The sequence below is a fragment of the Phyllobates terribilis genome, unplaced genomic scaffold, assembly GCF_046119375.1.
Source record: "Phyllobates terribilis strain yellow unplaced genomic scaffold, ASM4611937v1 Scaffold_1__5_contigs__length_1240528914, whole genome shotgun sequence".
NCBI classification, from domain to species: domain Eukaryota; kingdom Metazoa; phylum Chordata; class Amphibia; order Anura; family Dendrobatidae; genus Phyllobates; species Phyllobates terribilis.
This window is the reverse complement of record NW_027362761.1, coordinates 829765717-829779659: the sequence shown is the minus strand read 5'-3', so window position 1 is coordinate 829779659 and position 13943 is coordinate 829765717. Positions and strand designations below refer to the sequence as shown.

The window sequence follows — 13943 nt, the reverse complement described above, 5'->3', positions numbered from 1 at the left end:
TGAAACACCCCAGGGTTCTATGATCAACTTAATCCACCACTGACTGTACTATTTTCTTTGCTGTTCACAGAACCCTTATATCACATTATACTGAGAAATAGCATTGTAGCATATATTTAAAAGAGTTGGAAATGAGGCCTAATTTGCAACTGCTACAGTATCTTCTCATCAATAGGTATTGCAATGTGAAATAGGAACAGAAGTTTTCGGCTTACAAAGAGGTTTATTGAAGTGTTTATCGCAAGTTTACACAGGTTACCTTTTGCTATGCCCTAGGACATTTTTTTGAACAACCTTATAGATTTTTTATTATTATTACTATACTCCTTTAGATTTTAAATCCTAATCCATCACTAAATTGGATTGTATTTCTAGTAAATACTGTAGCTATTAAAAAACACAAATGTATTTTTATGAAATGGCAATCTGTATATCTATTTATTCACTAAATTTATTTGCCATGTTTTCCAGTTTAGTCACAATGTTGAATCTGTTTACAATCCCCAGACTATACAAAATATGACTACGACACAAGCACTCTCAGACCTAATCTTAAAGATGGCATACCGGATTCACCTTTGTATAGAACCGTGAGTGATGCTGCATTAGTGAAAAAAAGGATTCGACCCAACACTCCAGACAGATCTCATCTACAGCAACATCGGTTTTCTATCAATGGACACTTCTACAACTTTAAAGTAAGGAGAGTTCACCTTCCCTAAAGCCAAACACCAACAAAATGTTAACGTTGAACTCTGTTGAATTTTTTTTGTATAGAAAATAATTTTTTGCATTGCATGTTAGTTGACAGTAGTATATCTAACTGATCTTTCCACAATGCTGAGCATACCTATAGATGTCCTTGTTGTTATGCCCCTCAGGCTGGATTTCCAATAACAGATTTTTAGTTCCAGAATAGATTATGAATTGTAGCTATCTAGGGGAAACCAACCTCCTATAAGACCACTTTTCATTGCAATCTGTCTAATCGACTCATTCCCTTATATTTATACAAAGAGGCAGAATAGCCTAAAAGGGTTATCCCCAATTCTGCAGGATCATTAGGGGTCTGACTGCTGGGATCCCTATTCAGGCCACGGCCCTACTATCAGTATTTGGTCAGTATTTTTCTCAGGAGTGGGAGCCAAAACCAGGAGTGGGTGATAAATGAAGAATTGGTGACTTGTTTCTATTATACCTTTTCTCTGATTGTTCCTTACTTGGTTTTAGCTCCCATTCCTGAGAAAAATACTGAACGAATACTGACCAAATACTGATAGTGGAGCCGTGGCTTTATTCAAACAATGTAACTCTGAAATGCCACAATTGTCTATGGGACTGTCGGAGTTGGCCGACTGTAGGTCTCAAAAACCTTTGTTGAGCTGTTTGTTTCATGCGTAAGATTCATATAGGTTCCTTTGTGTGCAGTCTGCTCTCTATATAAGCTGTATGTAATAAATTTTACCCCAAATACATCGCTAATGAGATCAGTGAACTGTATTAGAATTTACAATTTCATGTGATACTTGAGACATACTATTACACACTAGATAAATGCTATAGCTTGTTTTTTACTTTAAATTGCAGTGTTGGTGTGTTATCTGCTGTTTGTTATGTGAATCACATATAGTAGTGTCAGACCAATTATATATATGTAAGGGGAGTCTGTCAGATGTTTTCACCCCAGAAAACTGTTAGTGCTAAATAAGCAATCCTAATGTGTGTATGGGGCGATCTGAGGACTTCATACTGTGCGTGGAGGGTAGTGTGAGGGCATCATACCGTGTCTGTGTGGAGGGCAGTGTGAGGGCATCATACCGTATCTGTGTGGAGGGCAGTGTGAGGGCATCATACCGTGTCTGTGTGGAGGGCAGTGTGAGGGAATCATACTGTGTGTGTGTGTGTGTGTGTGTGTGGAGGGCAGTGTGAGGGCTTCATACTGTGTGTGTGAAGGGCAGTGTGAGGGCATCATACTGTGTGTGTGGAGGGCAGTGTGAGGGCATCATACTGTGTGTGTGGAGGGCAGTGTGAGGGCATCATACTGTGTGTGTGTGGAGGGCAGTGTGAGGGCATCATACTGTGTGTGTGTGGAGGGCAGTGTGAGGGCATCATACTGTGTGTGTGTGTGTGGAGGGCAGTGTGAGGGCATCATACCATGTGTGTGTGGAGGGCAGTGTGAGGGCATCATACCGTGTGTGTGTGGAGGGCAGTGTGAGGGCATCATACTGTGTGTGTGTGTGTATGTGGAGGGCAGTGTGAGAGAATCATACTGTGTGTGTGGAGGGCAGTGTGATGGCATCATACTGTGTGTGTTGTGGAGGGAAGTGTTAGAGCATCATACTGTGTGTGTGGAGGGCAGTGTGATGGCATCATACTGTGTGTGTTGTGGAGGGAAGTGTTAGAGCATCATACTGTGTGTGTGGAGGGCAGTGTGATGGCATCATACTGTGTGTGTTGTGGAGGGAAGTGTTAGAGCATCATACTGTGTGTGTGGAGGGCAGTGTAAGGGCATCATACTGTGTGTGTGTGTGGAGGGCAGTGTAAGGGCATCATACTGTGTGTGTGTGTGGAGGGCAGTGTGAGAGAATCATACTGTGTGTGTGGAGGGCAGTGTGAGAGAATCATACTGTGTGTGTGGAGGGCAGTGTGAGGGCATCATACTGTGTGTGTGGAGGGCAGTGTGAGGGCATCATACAGTGTGTGTGTGTGTGGAGGGCAGTGTGAGGGCATCATACTGTGTGTGTGTGTGTGGAGGGCAGTGTGAGGGCATCATACTGTGTGTGTGTGGAGGGCAGTGTGAGGGCATCATACAGTGTGTGTGTGTGTGGAGGGCAGTGTGAGGGCATCATACAGTGTGTGTGTGTGTGGAGGGCAGTGTGAGGGCATCATACTGTGTGTGTGGAGGGCAGTGTGAGGGCATCATACAGTGTGTGTGTGTGGAGGGCAGTGTGAGGGCATCATACTGTGTGTGTGGAGGGCAGTGTAAGGGCATCGTACTATGTGTGTGTGTGTGTGGAGGGCAGTGTGAGAGCATCATATTGTGTGTGTGGAGGGCAGTGTGAGGGCATCATACTGCTTGGGGAGTACTTTTGTGTGGCATCAACTGTAGAGGCACCATACTGTGTAAGGGGAGCACTAAGGACATCAAAATGTGTCAGATGGAACTGTGGGATCATCATTGTATGGGAGGTATCAATGTTCAGGGCAAGTGTGAAGGCATCATAATGTATATAGGAGGCACAATGAGAACATCAACTCATGTGTGGTCAGATACTGTTGGAGCATTATACTGTGTGTGGAAACACTGTGGGGGCTGTGTGTGAGGGGCACTGTGGCAGTATAAAGTGTGTGGATTCACAATCATGATGTCTGGGAGGACACCATTATGTTTGGAGAGCATTATTGGAGCATTACGAGGGGCATCATATTGCATGCGGGTCATAAAAGCTGCAGCAAGCTATAGATATAACACAAAGGGTCTTCACCGGGTACACTTTTTCTGTGTGGACACACAAACTGGATTTAGTGGAGTTAGGTGTCTGGTTTAGCAATAAAAAAACACAACACGATCTTCTAATATATGTCCCTCTTTCCTGACTTTCATAGTTGGATGGTACACACTGGACTCTACATGGGATCATGGTTGGACACTATAGCTGTGTGAAGAGCAGAGAGCAGCGAGCACTTCAGTATTACAGAGCTCCCAGAAATCACTTGAGGAAATTTATTAAAATTTCATTTTTCAAATCAATATAAGATGTGTACTAAGTTCTTCTTTCTTATTCTTAGACCTCAATTTTCACTCCAGCTTTTGGTTCAGAGACAAAAGTCATGATAAGCAGCAATATGAAAACAAAAGAAGTAATTGTGCAGTTACTACATAAGTTTAAGGTAAACACATACTGTATGTTCACGGTCCTGGTTCTTCTACTAGTTCATATAATAAATATATATATACAGTACAGACCAAAAGTTTGGACACACCTCCTCATTTAAAGATTTTTCTGTATTTTCATGACTATGAAAATTGAAAAGAGTGTGCAAAGCAGTCATCAAAGCAAAAGGTGGCTACTTTGAAGAACCTAGAATATAAGAAATATTTTCAGTTGTTTCACACTTTTTTGTTAACTATATAATTCCACATGTGTTAATTCATAGTTTTGATGCCTTTAGTGTGAATGTACAATTTTCATAGTCATGAAAATACAGAAAAATCTTTAAATTAGAAGGTGTGTCCAAACTTTTGGTCTGTACTATATATATATATTATAATATATATATATATATATATATAATTACACAAATATATGATAAGTAGTTGTGGATCTTAGAGTATGGCCTTATTTACCTGTCACCAGGTGTTTACTACCCCATCTGAGAGCAGCATGACGCAGAATAGAGACTCTGATTGCGGCAATCTATCACCTTCTGGGCTGCTGCAGTTTTGAGTAAATAAAATCACAGTTTTATCTGCTGCGGATCAACCAGTTCTGTGAATGCTGAGCTCTGTATAAGCCCACCCCCACCACTTATTGGCAGCTTATTTAACCAATCCAAAATAAAATATAATTGTAAATTGTTGAATTAAAAATGGGAAGTAACTTGTGTAAATCATATGTTAAAGTGCACATTAAAATTATACTCTGTTTCTTATTAGTCCTACCTATGTTTAACCACTTCAATCTCAGACTGTTTTCACCTTATGTGAACTTTTGATCAGGGTCATTTGGATGTTTTTGGTTTTCATTAAGATTTAAAAAGAGAAAACACAGTAGTTTGACAATAAATGGCTTCACCCAACCAATAACCATGAGTGGAGAAAAAGTTTTTTTTTTTTGTTATCATTCATATTCTCTGAAGAAAGGCCAAGAAAGGAAAAATTCTGCCTGGGTATGTAAACTTTTGAGCACAACTGTAGATGGGGGAAAATAATAATAATCTCCACAAGGCACAATAGAAAACTAATGCCAATTATACATCAAACCCAAAAAATTATATATCAAGTGTTTTTTAAATCAATATCATGATTTAAATGGATAAATCCTTTCAAATTAATAAGTATACAAAGATATAAAAGTGGTAAGGTTGTAGAGGTATTGGATATAGGTGCTCACAGTAACATATAAGGTGCTAAGAATGACTTCTGTTAATGGAGGGAATAAGCCCTCAAATAAACCTTTAAATAAATACCTGGATGATATTAGATAATGGGAGATGTGTATGTCAGAATTGATTTGGCTACTGATTTGTTTATTATGTCTCCCAAAGATCGCAGTAAGGGTCTGCTCACATTTATCCTGCGCTCTACGCTGAGCACTTACACCAGAGTTTCCGTGTAAATCTCTGAAATACGTGATTCAGCCGGAACCCATGACGGAAGATTCCCTGTAATGAGGCAGATATTGGCACTAAGCTGAAAAAGAGAATGGACAGCACCTCCAAAAACATACGTTGATCTAATGCCTCTCGGCAAAAATATATAAAACTGAACATGAGATTCTTAGTTTAGCATTCTGATCAGACTGTATGAAGCCCACTGCCACGTCACGGCAAACCTCGTAGTGGGTCCTAACATTTCCTGCCTGAACAGGAGCGGAGCCGTGCGCCAACCACGACCGCTGTGACAAGGCACCAGCAGGGTGGGCGGCCTGGTGCCTCACAGCACCCATGCTGCAAGGCCGAGTCCCCATGACTCCAGGCCGCGCCGCCCCACAAGCACAAAACAGCACAGCAACAATGGCCGACACACCGCACCAACAGCACATGAAATGAGCACTGTGACTCACCTTCCTCAAGCTCTTAAGTGAGAGCAAAAATAGGCTGGACCCTCTTTGCAGTCTCCTGCTAATTAAAATCACCTGTGCCAAATGGGAGGAGTGCACATCCGGAAAAAAAGGACAGATCACGCATTAAGCTATTGCTTAAGATATTGGCACTGTGGATGCCGTCTGGCCTGTGAACCCACGGTGTCAGTTCTTTTAGGCGTGCATAAAAGTGCGGTTGGCCACGATTTTGTGCACTTCTGAAAAAAAGGACACCGCTAAACCGAGGCCAGACGGAGTCCAGAGTAACTCTGCTGCCTCATTATAGTGAATGGATCCTGCATTATATCACTTAGAAAGCCTAGAGCGCCGGATAAATGTTATGTAAAATGTTCCCAATAAAAGCTTCCACTCAGTCTTCAAAAAAAGCTTTTCCCCACTCAGGTCCTTTATCTGTTAAAAATATAAGGGACTTCCAAGTTACTGGTAGAAGAAAGGCTCTGGAAAAGCAAAATGGCCCTTGCCCCCCCAAAAGAAATTCAGAAAATTGTGTGCTCCCAAATCCAAATGCCTCCCTCCCTTCTGAGCCCCACAATGTGCCTAAACTACATTTAGGGTCCACATGTTTGGCATTCCTGTAGCGATGAGAGCTTGCCTAACTTACAGGTGCATGTCTCCAGAAGCACAAGCTGGGCACAACGTACTAGTCACTACAGCGTACTGGTCACTTCAACGGCAGTTTGAAATTTTCACTCAGCAACATCCACTGCTGCTTGTTTCTGGAAAAGACCCATGGAGTCAAAATCGTCACTACACCTGTAGGTAAATTCCCAAAGGGGTATAATTTCCAAAATGGGGTCACTTGAGGGGGGATTCTGCTCTTCTAGCACTTAGGGCCTGTGAATATGGAGTCCGCAAACTATTCTACAATAATTTGTTCTCCAATTGTCAAATAGCGCTTCCTCCCTCCCAGATCTCGCTGTATGGCTAAGCGGTACGGTACAGCCACATATGGGGTATTGCCACGTTTAGAAGAAATTGTGTGACACATTTCGGCACCATTTTTACCCATTGTCCTGTGTGAAAATGTAAAATCTGAGGGTAAAACATTTTTTTATGGTAAAAATATAATTGTTTTCTTCACTGCCCAATGGTATAAATTTAAAAATTAAATACTCACTACTTCCCTAGATGAATTCCTTGAGAGGTGTAGTTTACAAAATGGGGTCACTTGTGGGGGTTTCTGCTGTTTTCGGCATGTCGCGCCTCTTCAAATGTATCCCAGCCAACATATTGCTCCTTTCTCTTCCGAACCCTGCCGTACACCAAAGCAGTGGTTTTCCCCACATATGGGGTATTGGCATACTCAGGAGAAATTGCACAACAAATTTCATGGTGCAATTTCTCCTGTTACCCTTATCATAATGCAAAATTAAGGGATGAAAAACATATTTTTTGTGGGAAAAATTTGAAAATTTTATTTTTATGGCTCAATATTATAAACTTCTTTGAAGCACCTGGGGTTCAAGGTACTCACCACACATCTACTTAAGTTCCCTAAGGGGTCTAGTTTCCAAAATGGTGTCACTTGTGGGGGGTTTCCACTGTTTAGGCTCATCAGGAGCTCTCCAAACGCAACATGGCGTCCCCTAATTATGCAAACAAATTTTACATTCAAAAAGTCTAATGGCGCTCCTTCCCTTCCGAACCCTGCAGTGCACCCAAACAGTGGTTTTCCCTCACATGTGGGGTATCAGCATGCTCAGGGCGGCCCGAGAGATAACGGCGCCCTAGGCGAAACTATTTTGTTGCGCCCCTACTATTCTTGGCAGTAGATGAAAACTTGGGATATAAATTTAGGAGCAAAATAAACCACAACAACAATGATTAATTAACTCTCTCCTAACTCTTTAATCTTCTGAGAAGTTGTATAGGACAAATATATACAAAGTAATCAATAACACAAAACAAAAACAACCATAGGTAATTAAAATTTTTGTTTCCTTGCCTTTTTTTTTTTAAAAGGATGACACTAAGCCACCGAGATTAATTTGTTTAGCAACTTCAGATTCTATCGAAATTGTTGCCAAACCAACCAACCTCTCTTGCGTCATATTTGCCCTTAAATATGTTTTAATTAGCTTTAGTTTTGAGAAGCTTCTCTCTCCTGAGGCCACGGACACAGGCAGAGTCAAAAGAATTCTTAGAGCCACCACCAGGTTGGGGACACTTTCTTTCAAGTCAGATTTAAGCAAAAGTTCAAGAACGTCTTTTGGTGATGAATCTTCTAGAACACGTCTTGACATTGCCTGCAGTTCACCACATAGCTCTATGGCATCGATGTCTTTTACTTCGTTGTGTCTAAGAGACTTTTCCAGAGCTTTACACTTAGCCAGAACAAATTTGCTTGGTTTTCCCTCAAGTGAACGGATGTGGTACAAAAATCCAAATTTCAATTCCATTTCTTTCAGCTGAGTGAACCGCTCATCAACTGAATTTATAGCAGTATCTAAGATCGCAAAGTAAAAGTTAATTTTGAAACTCTGTTTCTCATCTCTTATGGGCTCATCTTTCCCTTCATAAGAGAACTGTCTGGTTTTTTTCTTTAAACGTTTTGGCGCAGAACTTGACTCAAAATTAGCTGGTATGCCAAGCTCTTCTGCGATTTCCCTCGCATCAACTAACAGCTTCTCAAACTCTTCATCGCTTCTTAATGATTGCAGATATTTCTTTGTTTTGTCAAGGTGTTGAGAAGCAGCAGCTAAATCGAATTCTTGTGACTGAAGTAACTTACTTGTCAAATTGATTTCGTACAAAATGTTGAACCATACTAGAACAGATGTAACAAAAGAAAAGGTTCCAACTTGTTTAGCAAGACCTTGAGCTTCTAGCTGGGAGACATTTCCAGAGCTTCCTGTGAGACTAATATTTTCTGCTATGTCCATTAGGGCATCATGGACTTCGCTCAATTGGTAACGGAGGGGGGCCAGAGCATCAATTCTGCTTTCCCACCTTGTTTCGCTTAGAGGTTTTAGAGTCAGAGATGGCAAATGACGCACGAGTACTTCCCAACGCTGAGTTGACAAAGAGAAAAATACGTAGAGATTTTGAACTAACAGGAAAAAAGTTGTCGCTCCAAAACAACATTTAGTGGCATCGTTGACGACTAAGTTTAGAGAATGGGAGCTGCAAGGCACAAAGAATGCACGTGGGTTTATGTCCAAAATTCGTCTTTGTAGTCCAATGTTTTTTCCCTTCATGTTGCTCCCATTGTCGTAGCCTTGCCCTCGTACGTTGTCCACAGAGAGCGACAGTTCTTCAAATTTGTTCAAGACAGCGGCTGTCAAACCACCTCCAGTTGTATCAGAAACAGGAATGAATCCCAAGAAGTGCTCTTTAATTTCAAACTTTTTGTCTTCTTATGTGGAAATAAACCGAACAATGATAGTCATTTGTTCAACATGAGACACGTCAGAAGTACAATCCAGCACTACAGAAAAGTATTTCGCAGTTTTGACATCGTCAAGAATCTTTTCCTGAATACCATTACTTAGCAGTTGAATCATCTCATTTTGTATTGTTTTTCCGAAATAATGTGCATGAATCTCTTTGTCGCGGATTTTCCGAATGTGCTCACACATGACGGGATCGAACATAGCCAAATACTCCACAAATTTCAAAAAGTTCCCATTATTAGATGCAAACAATGCATCATTTGATCCACGGAACGCTAAGTTTTGCGTACCTAGTACCCTCACTAGAGCTATCAACCTTTCTAAAATTTGATGCCAGTATTTTTCTTGCTCTTCAATTTTGCGTAAGTGTTCTTCGTCAATGGTCTTGTTCATCTTAAGTCTATTTTCGAGTTCCTTCCATTTTTGAAAGCTAATCATATGATCTTTGCTTTTTTCGTGGCTGGCTAAAATAGCAGATATGTTTTTCCAGTCATTTACACCATCAGTACCTAAGGCTGAGCGTTTGATGATTCCTAGTTGAAGTGATGAGTCTGGAAACAACGTGCAGCAAAAACAAAAAACTGAATTTTTCTGAATAGAATACGTTAGCCAATTGCGTTCAAGACTTTCACCATTGACAAGACGACATTTATAGTGAACACAAGAAAATTTTCTAAGATTAGTGTCCAAAGGAAAATCGAAATCTTTAACTTGTGTGAAGCCGAGTTTTACTACATCTAGGCGTAAGTCATCATTGATTACGGTCCACGTAGCGGGATCGTCCGAATAGTATTTCTATAGATGTACCAGCCTCCATGTCAGTACTGGTACTTTGATCAGATCTACCACCACATATTGATGGTTGTAGTTCACTATTTTCAGCATGAGAAACAAATTCTATTTCCACATTCAATATTTCCGAGGCAACAGAAGCCTGTTGTTCCAACGTTTGGAATTCCGCGTCTTCATTTCTATTGCTTAGATATTTTAAAAATGACCCTTTGATTTTTTAAAGTGATTTCTCCTCCTCAGCTTTTCTTTTACGGTTCTGAAACCCCGAAAGTTTTTTCTTATTATCAGCCATGACTCGTTACAACACACAGCATTTACCTAAAAGTTAACGCGCCAATTAAAATTGTTATCTGAACATTATATAATAAGATTTTACTTTTAAGACAAAAAACACAAATTACTTTAACAATTTCCAATGTTTCCAATATTTTTGAAAATCAAAACAATATACCTACCTCGCAGCGCCTAACACTTTAGAACCTAGGCCAAAAATTTACTAAAAACCTCCTATTTTCTATTTGCATTCATGAAACCTCATGGAACAATGAATCTAATGAATATACAAAATAACAGCAATGGCTCACATGATAAAGCATGCAAACAGTAGAGACATACCTCGAAAATATTATAATCGTGCGCGCCGATATGCAAAACACGTAGATACTATCTCCCTTGCCTTAGCTGGCCTGACTGGCAGTCCAGGCAGTATACGCCAATGCGTCAAAACAGACTGCTCCCACTAGCCGCATCGACTGCTGATGACATCTATCAATATAAAAATTTATGTACACTTTTCTTTCCATCCCTAAAACTTTTTGCCTTTTGAAAAGATTTTTTATAATTTTTTCTATTTTTTCTCTGGCGCCCCCTTAGGGTGGGCGCCCTAGGCGGCCGCCTAGTTCGCCTATATGTTCGGGCCGGCCCTGAGCATGCTCAGGAGAAATTTTTTTCCTGTAACCCTTGTGAAAATAAAAAAATTGGGTCTAAAGTAACATTTTTGTCAAAAAAAGTTAAATGTTCATTGTTTTCTTCCACATTCCAGAAATTCCCGTGATGCACCTGAAGGGTTAATAAACTTCTTGAATGTGGTTTTGAGCACCTTGAGGGGTGCAGTTTTTAGAATGGTGTCACTTTTGGGTATTTTCTGTCATAACGGCCCCTCAAAGTCACTTCAAATAAAAGATGTGGTCCCTAAAACATGTTTTTGTAAATTTTGTTGGAAAAATGAGAAATCGCTGGTCAACTTTTAACCCTTAGAACTTCCTAGCAAAAAAAAATGTTGGTTCCAAAATTGTGCTGATGTAAAGTAGACATGTGGGAAATGTTATTTATTAACTATTTTGTGTGATATATCTCTTTCATTTATGATTTAAGGGCATGAAAATTCAAAGTTTGAAAATTGCAAAATTTTCAAAATTTCCGCCAAATTTCCGATTATTTTTCAAAAATAAACGCAAGTGATATAGAAGACATTTTACCACTATCATGAAGTACAATATGTCACGAAAAAACAATCTCAGAATCAGGGGAATCTGTTGAAGCGTTCCATAGCTATTACCTCATAAAATGACTGTGGTCAGAATTGAAAAAATTGGCCTGGTCACGAAGGCGAAAACAGGCTCTGGCGCAAAGTGGTTAAAGGGGGAAAAGAGGTTGATTCAAATTTTTAAGTTTTTAATTTAAAAAAAAAAAACAACTTTCCTTATTTACTGTTTGCTGTATTTGTTAGTCTCCCTTTTTCTGTATGTAGCAAAAATTTATAGTCACACAGGTTGGGTTTCAACGGATCTCCATGATGGCAGGCATGTGCATCTTCAACATACCCCCGGCTGTCATAGCAACCCCATCACGTAAAGCATGACTTAACCTCAACAAAGATTGACAGCGGCATTTAGCAAGTTAAGTCATGCGCAGAGCTCTGCTCCACGCACGACTAATAAAGGCAGGTCCTGGCTTTGTGTCACAGCCATTATCTGCCAGGTATGTTGCAAACTCAGCCTGTGAACCCGCTCCATATACCTGCTTGCGAATTGCGCCGTACATGTATGGCGGGTGTTGCAAAGGGGTTAAATAAAAACATACTATACAATTTTGGTAATCGTGCTGACTTGCAGAATCATATTGCAGCGTCATTTTTACAGCACAAAGAATGCCAGAAAAACAAAACCCGAAAATCAATGGCAGTATTGCGTTTTTTTTTTACCAATTTAACCACACTTGCATTGTTTTCTCACTTTCCAGTATGTCTCATGGAAAGGGTTATTCTGTATTAAATTTAGAATTAGAATAGATGGCCAAATATATTACAGTGGCTCGCACTCTATGGCTTAACTGACACAATCGTAAACAATTTGGGCCAAATTCATCATTTGTGTTTATTTAAGTGACTTTTCTTTTATGCCTTGTGGTATTCATTGCTGTTTTTTGTACAAAATTCTTAAAAATTGCGAGAACAAAATCAAAATCACTTAATGTTTTTTCGTTGCGCCTTTTTTGGAGTCTATTTTCTACTTTGTCCTTTGTTTTTCTCTGTTTGCCATCATGGTTGGGATTTTTAAAATCCAAGTGTTTGTGGCTCATTAATTATTTGTGGCTTTTTAAAAAAAAAGTCTTAAACAAATTTTTGCTCAGATGTACTCCAGTACCTCACTGGGTGAATTATTTTATATGCCAGAATTTTTTTGCACAAATGTTTTGGCTGCATCCAACATTTTAACAGATCATGAAACTTTTTGTTGCAAAAAGATGCAAAAAAAAGTAAAAATAAAAAATTAAAAGCATTTGTCATTTTGCCAAAATTCATGTGACCTTTTGAAGAATTTGGCACAAAAACCATCAATGAATAGCTCAAGACAAAAAAGAAAAGTGACTTAAAAAAATCCAAAGGATTACCACTAATCGGTCCCACAATTTTGGGGTTTTTACCTGTTTTGCACCTTTTAATGCAACAAGGTGCAAGATTCTTTAATATAATTCTTTAACATAATTCTTTAATATTGCATCTTAGCCTTCAACTACACAAAAATAGAATTTACCAAATTTTGTATTCCAGTAGTGTAATGGAGCACAACTGCACAAACATTTTGCAATATTTTGAAAAGCCACAAAAGATGAATTAAGCTAAAATATCTGGATAAGGAAAACTACGCCCACATCGTTGATCAAAGGAAAATAAAAAAACAACAAAACAAAGAAAGTTTAAAAAGGGTGCAAATTAAAAAATTAATAAGGCTCAAATTTAAAAAAAAAGTCCCCATTAGAACCATTTTTCCTCCAGAAAAAAAGGTGCAAAAACAAAGATGAATCTAGGCTTTAACATTATACCACAGCTTGGTTGGTTAACTTTCTTTACAATTTTCTGCCCAAATTTTTGTGCAATATGCCACATTATAGCTAGTACCCATTTTAAGCCCAACCCATTTCCTGTTAGCCACAACTCTTATCTAGCCACTCCGATAAAGTTCCTAAAACACAAATCTAGCAAAGCTATTTTTTGGTACAAATTAAGCGAGAAATCTGGTGCAGTTTCCTGGTGCAATACAGTAAATTTGCCCCACTGAGTCTAATAATATCACTTGTTTGCAGGGAATGGATTTTTTTCTACTCTATTTCCAGAATGTACAGTTTCCTTGTATTTTTTTCAACAATAAACGAGGAATTATTAAAAAGACTAGTAAAGAAAGATCAAATGTGAATGCTGTCCGCAACAACCACTTGGATTCTGGTAGATTATGAGTGGATTATATGGATTGTGGAAGTCATGAACACTTTCTTTTCTAAACTTTTATCAGTTTCAATATCTTTAATCTGAATAATAGTAATATTTTTGTTTGACAGATTGAGACCAACCCAAATGAATTTGCACTGTACATTATTCATGCCTCAGGAGGTGAGTATTTTTCTTTTAGCTTTCTGACATAATTTAAACTGGAAT

The 13943-nt window shown here is 39.2% G+C and overlaps 1 protein-coding gene and 1 long non-coding RNA gene across 2 annotated transcripts in view; one reads left to right on the top strand and one right to left on the bottom strand.

Moving 5' to 3' along the window:
* Positions 1–13943, bottom strand: part of LOC141153323 (uncharacterized) — a 76394-nt gene that overhangs the window by 9811 nt on the left and 52640 nt on the right. The gene's annotated exons all lie outside the window — the stretch shown is intronic.
* RASSF6 (Ras association domain family member 6) overlaps positions 1–13943 on the top strand; it is a 128279-nt gene that overhangs the window by 79992 nt on the left and 34344 nt on the right. The window contains exons 6-8 of the mRNA XM_073638032.1: positions 508–698; positions 3790–3891; positions 13847–13898. Coding sequence (XP_073494133.1) covers positions 508–698; positions 3790–3891; positions 13847–13898 — 345 coding nt within the window. The remainder of the gene's footprint in view (positions 1–507; positions 699–3789; positions 3892–13846; positions 13899–13943) is intronic.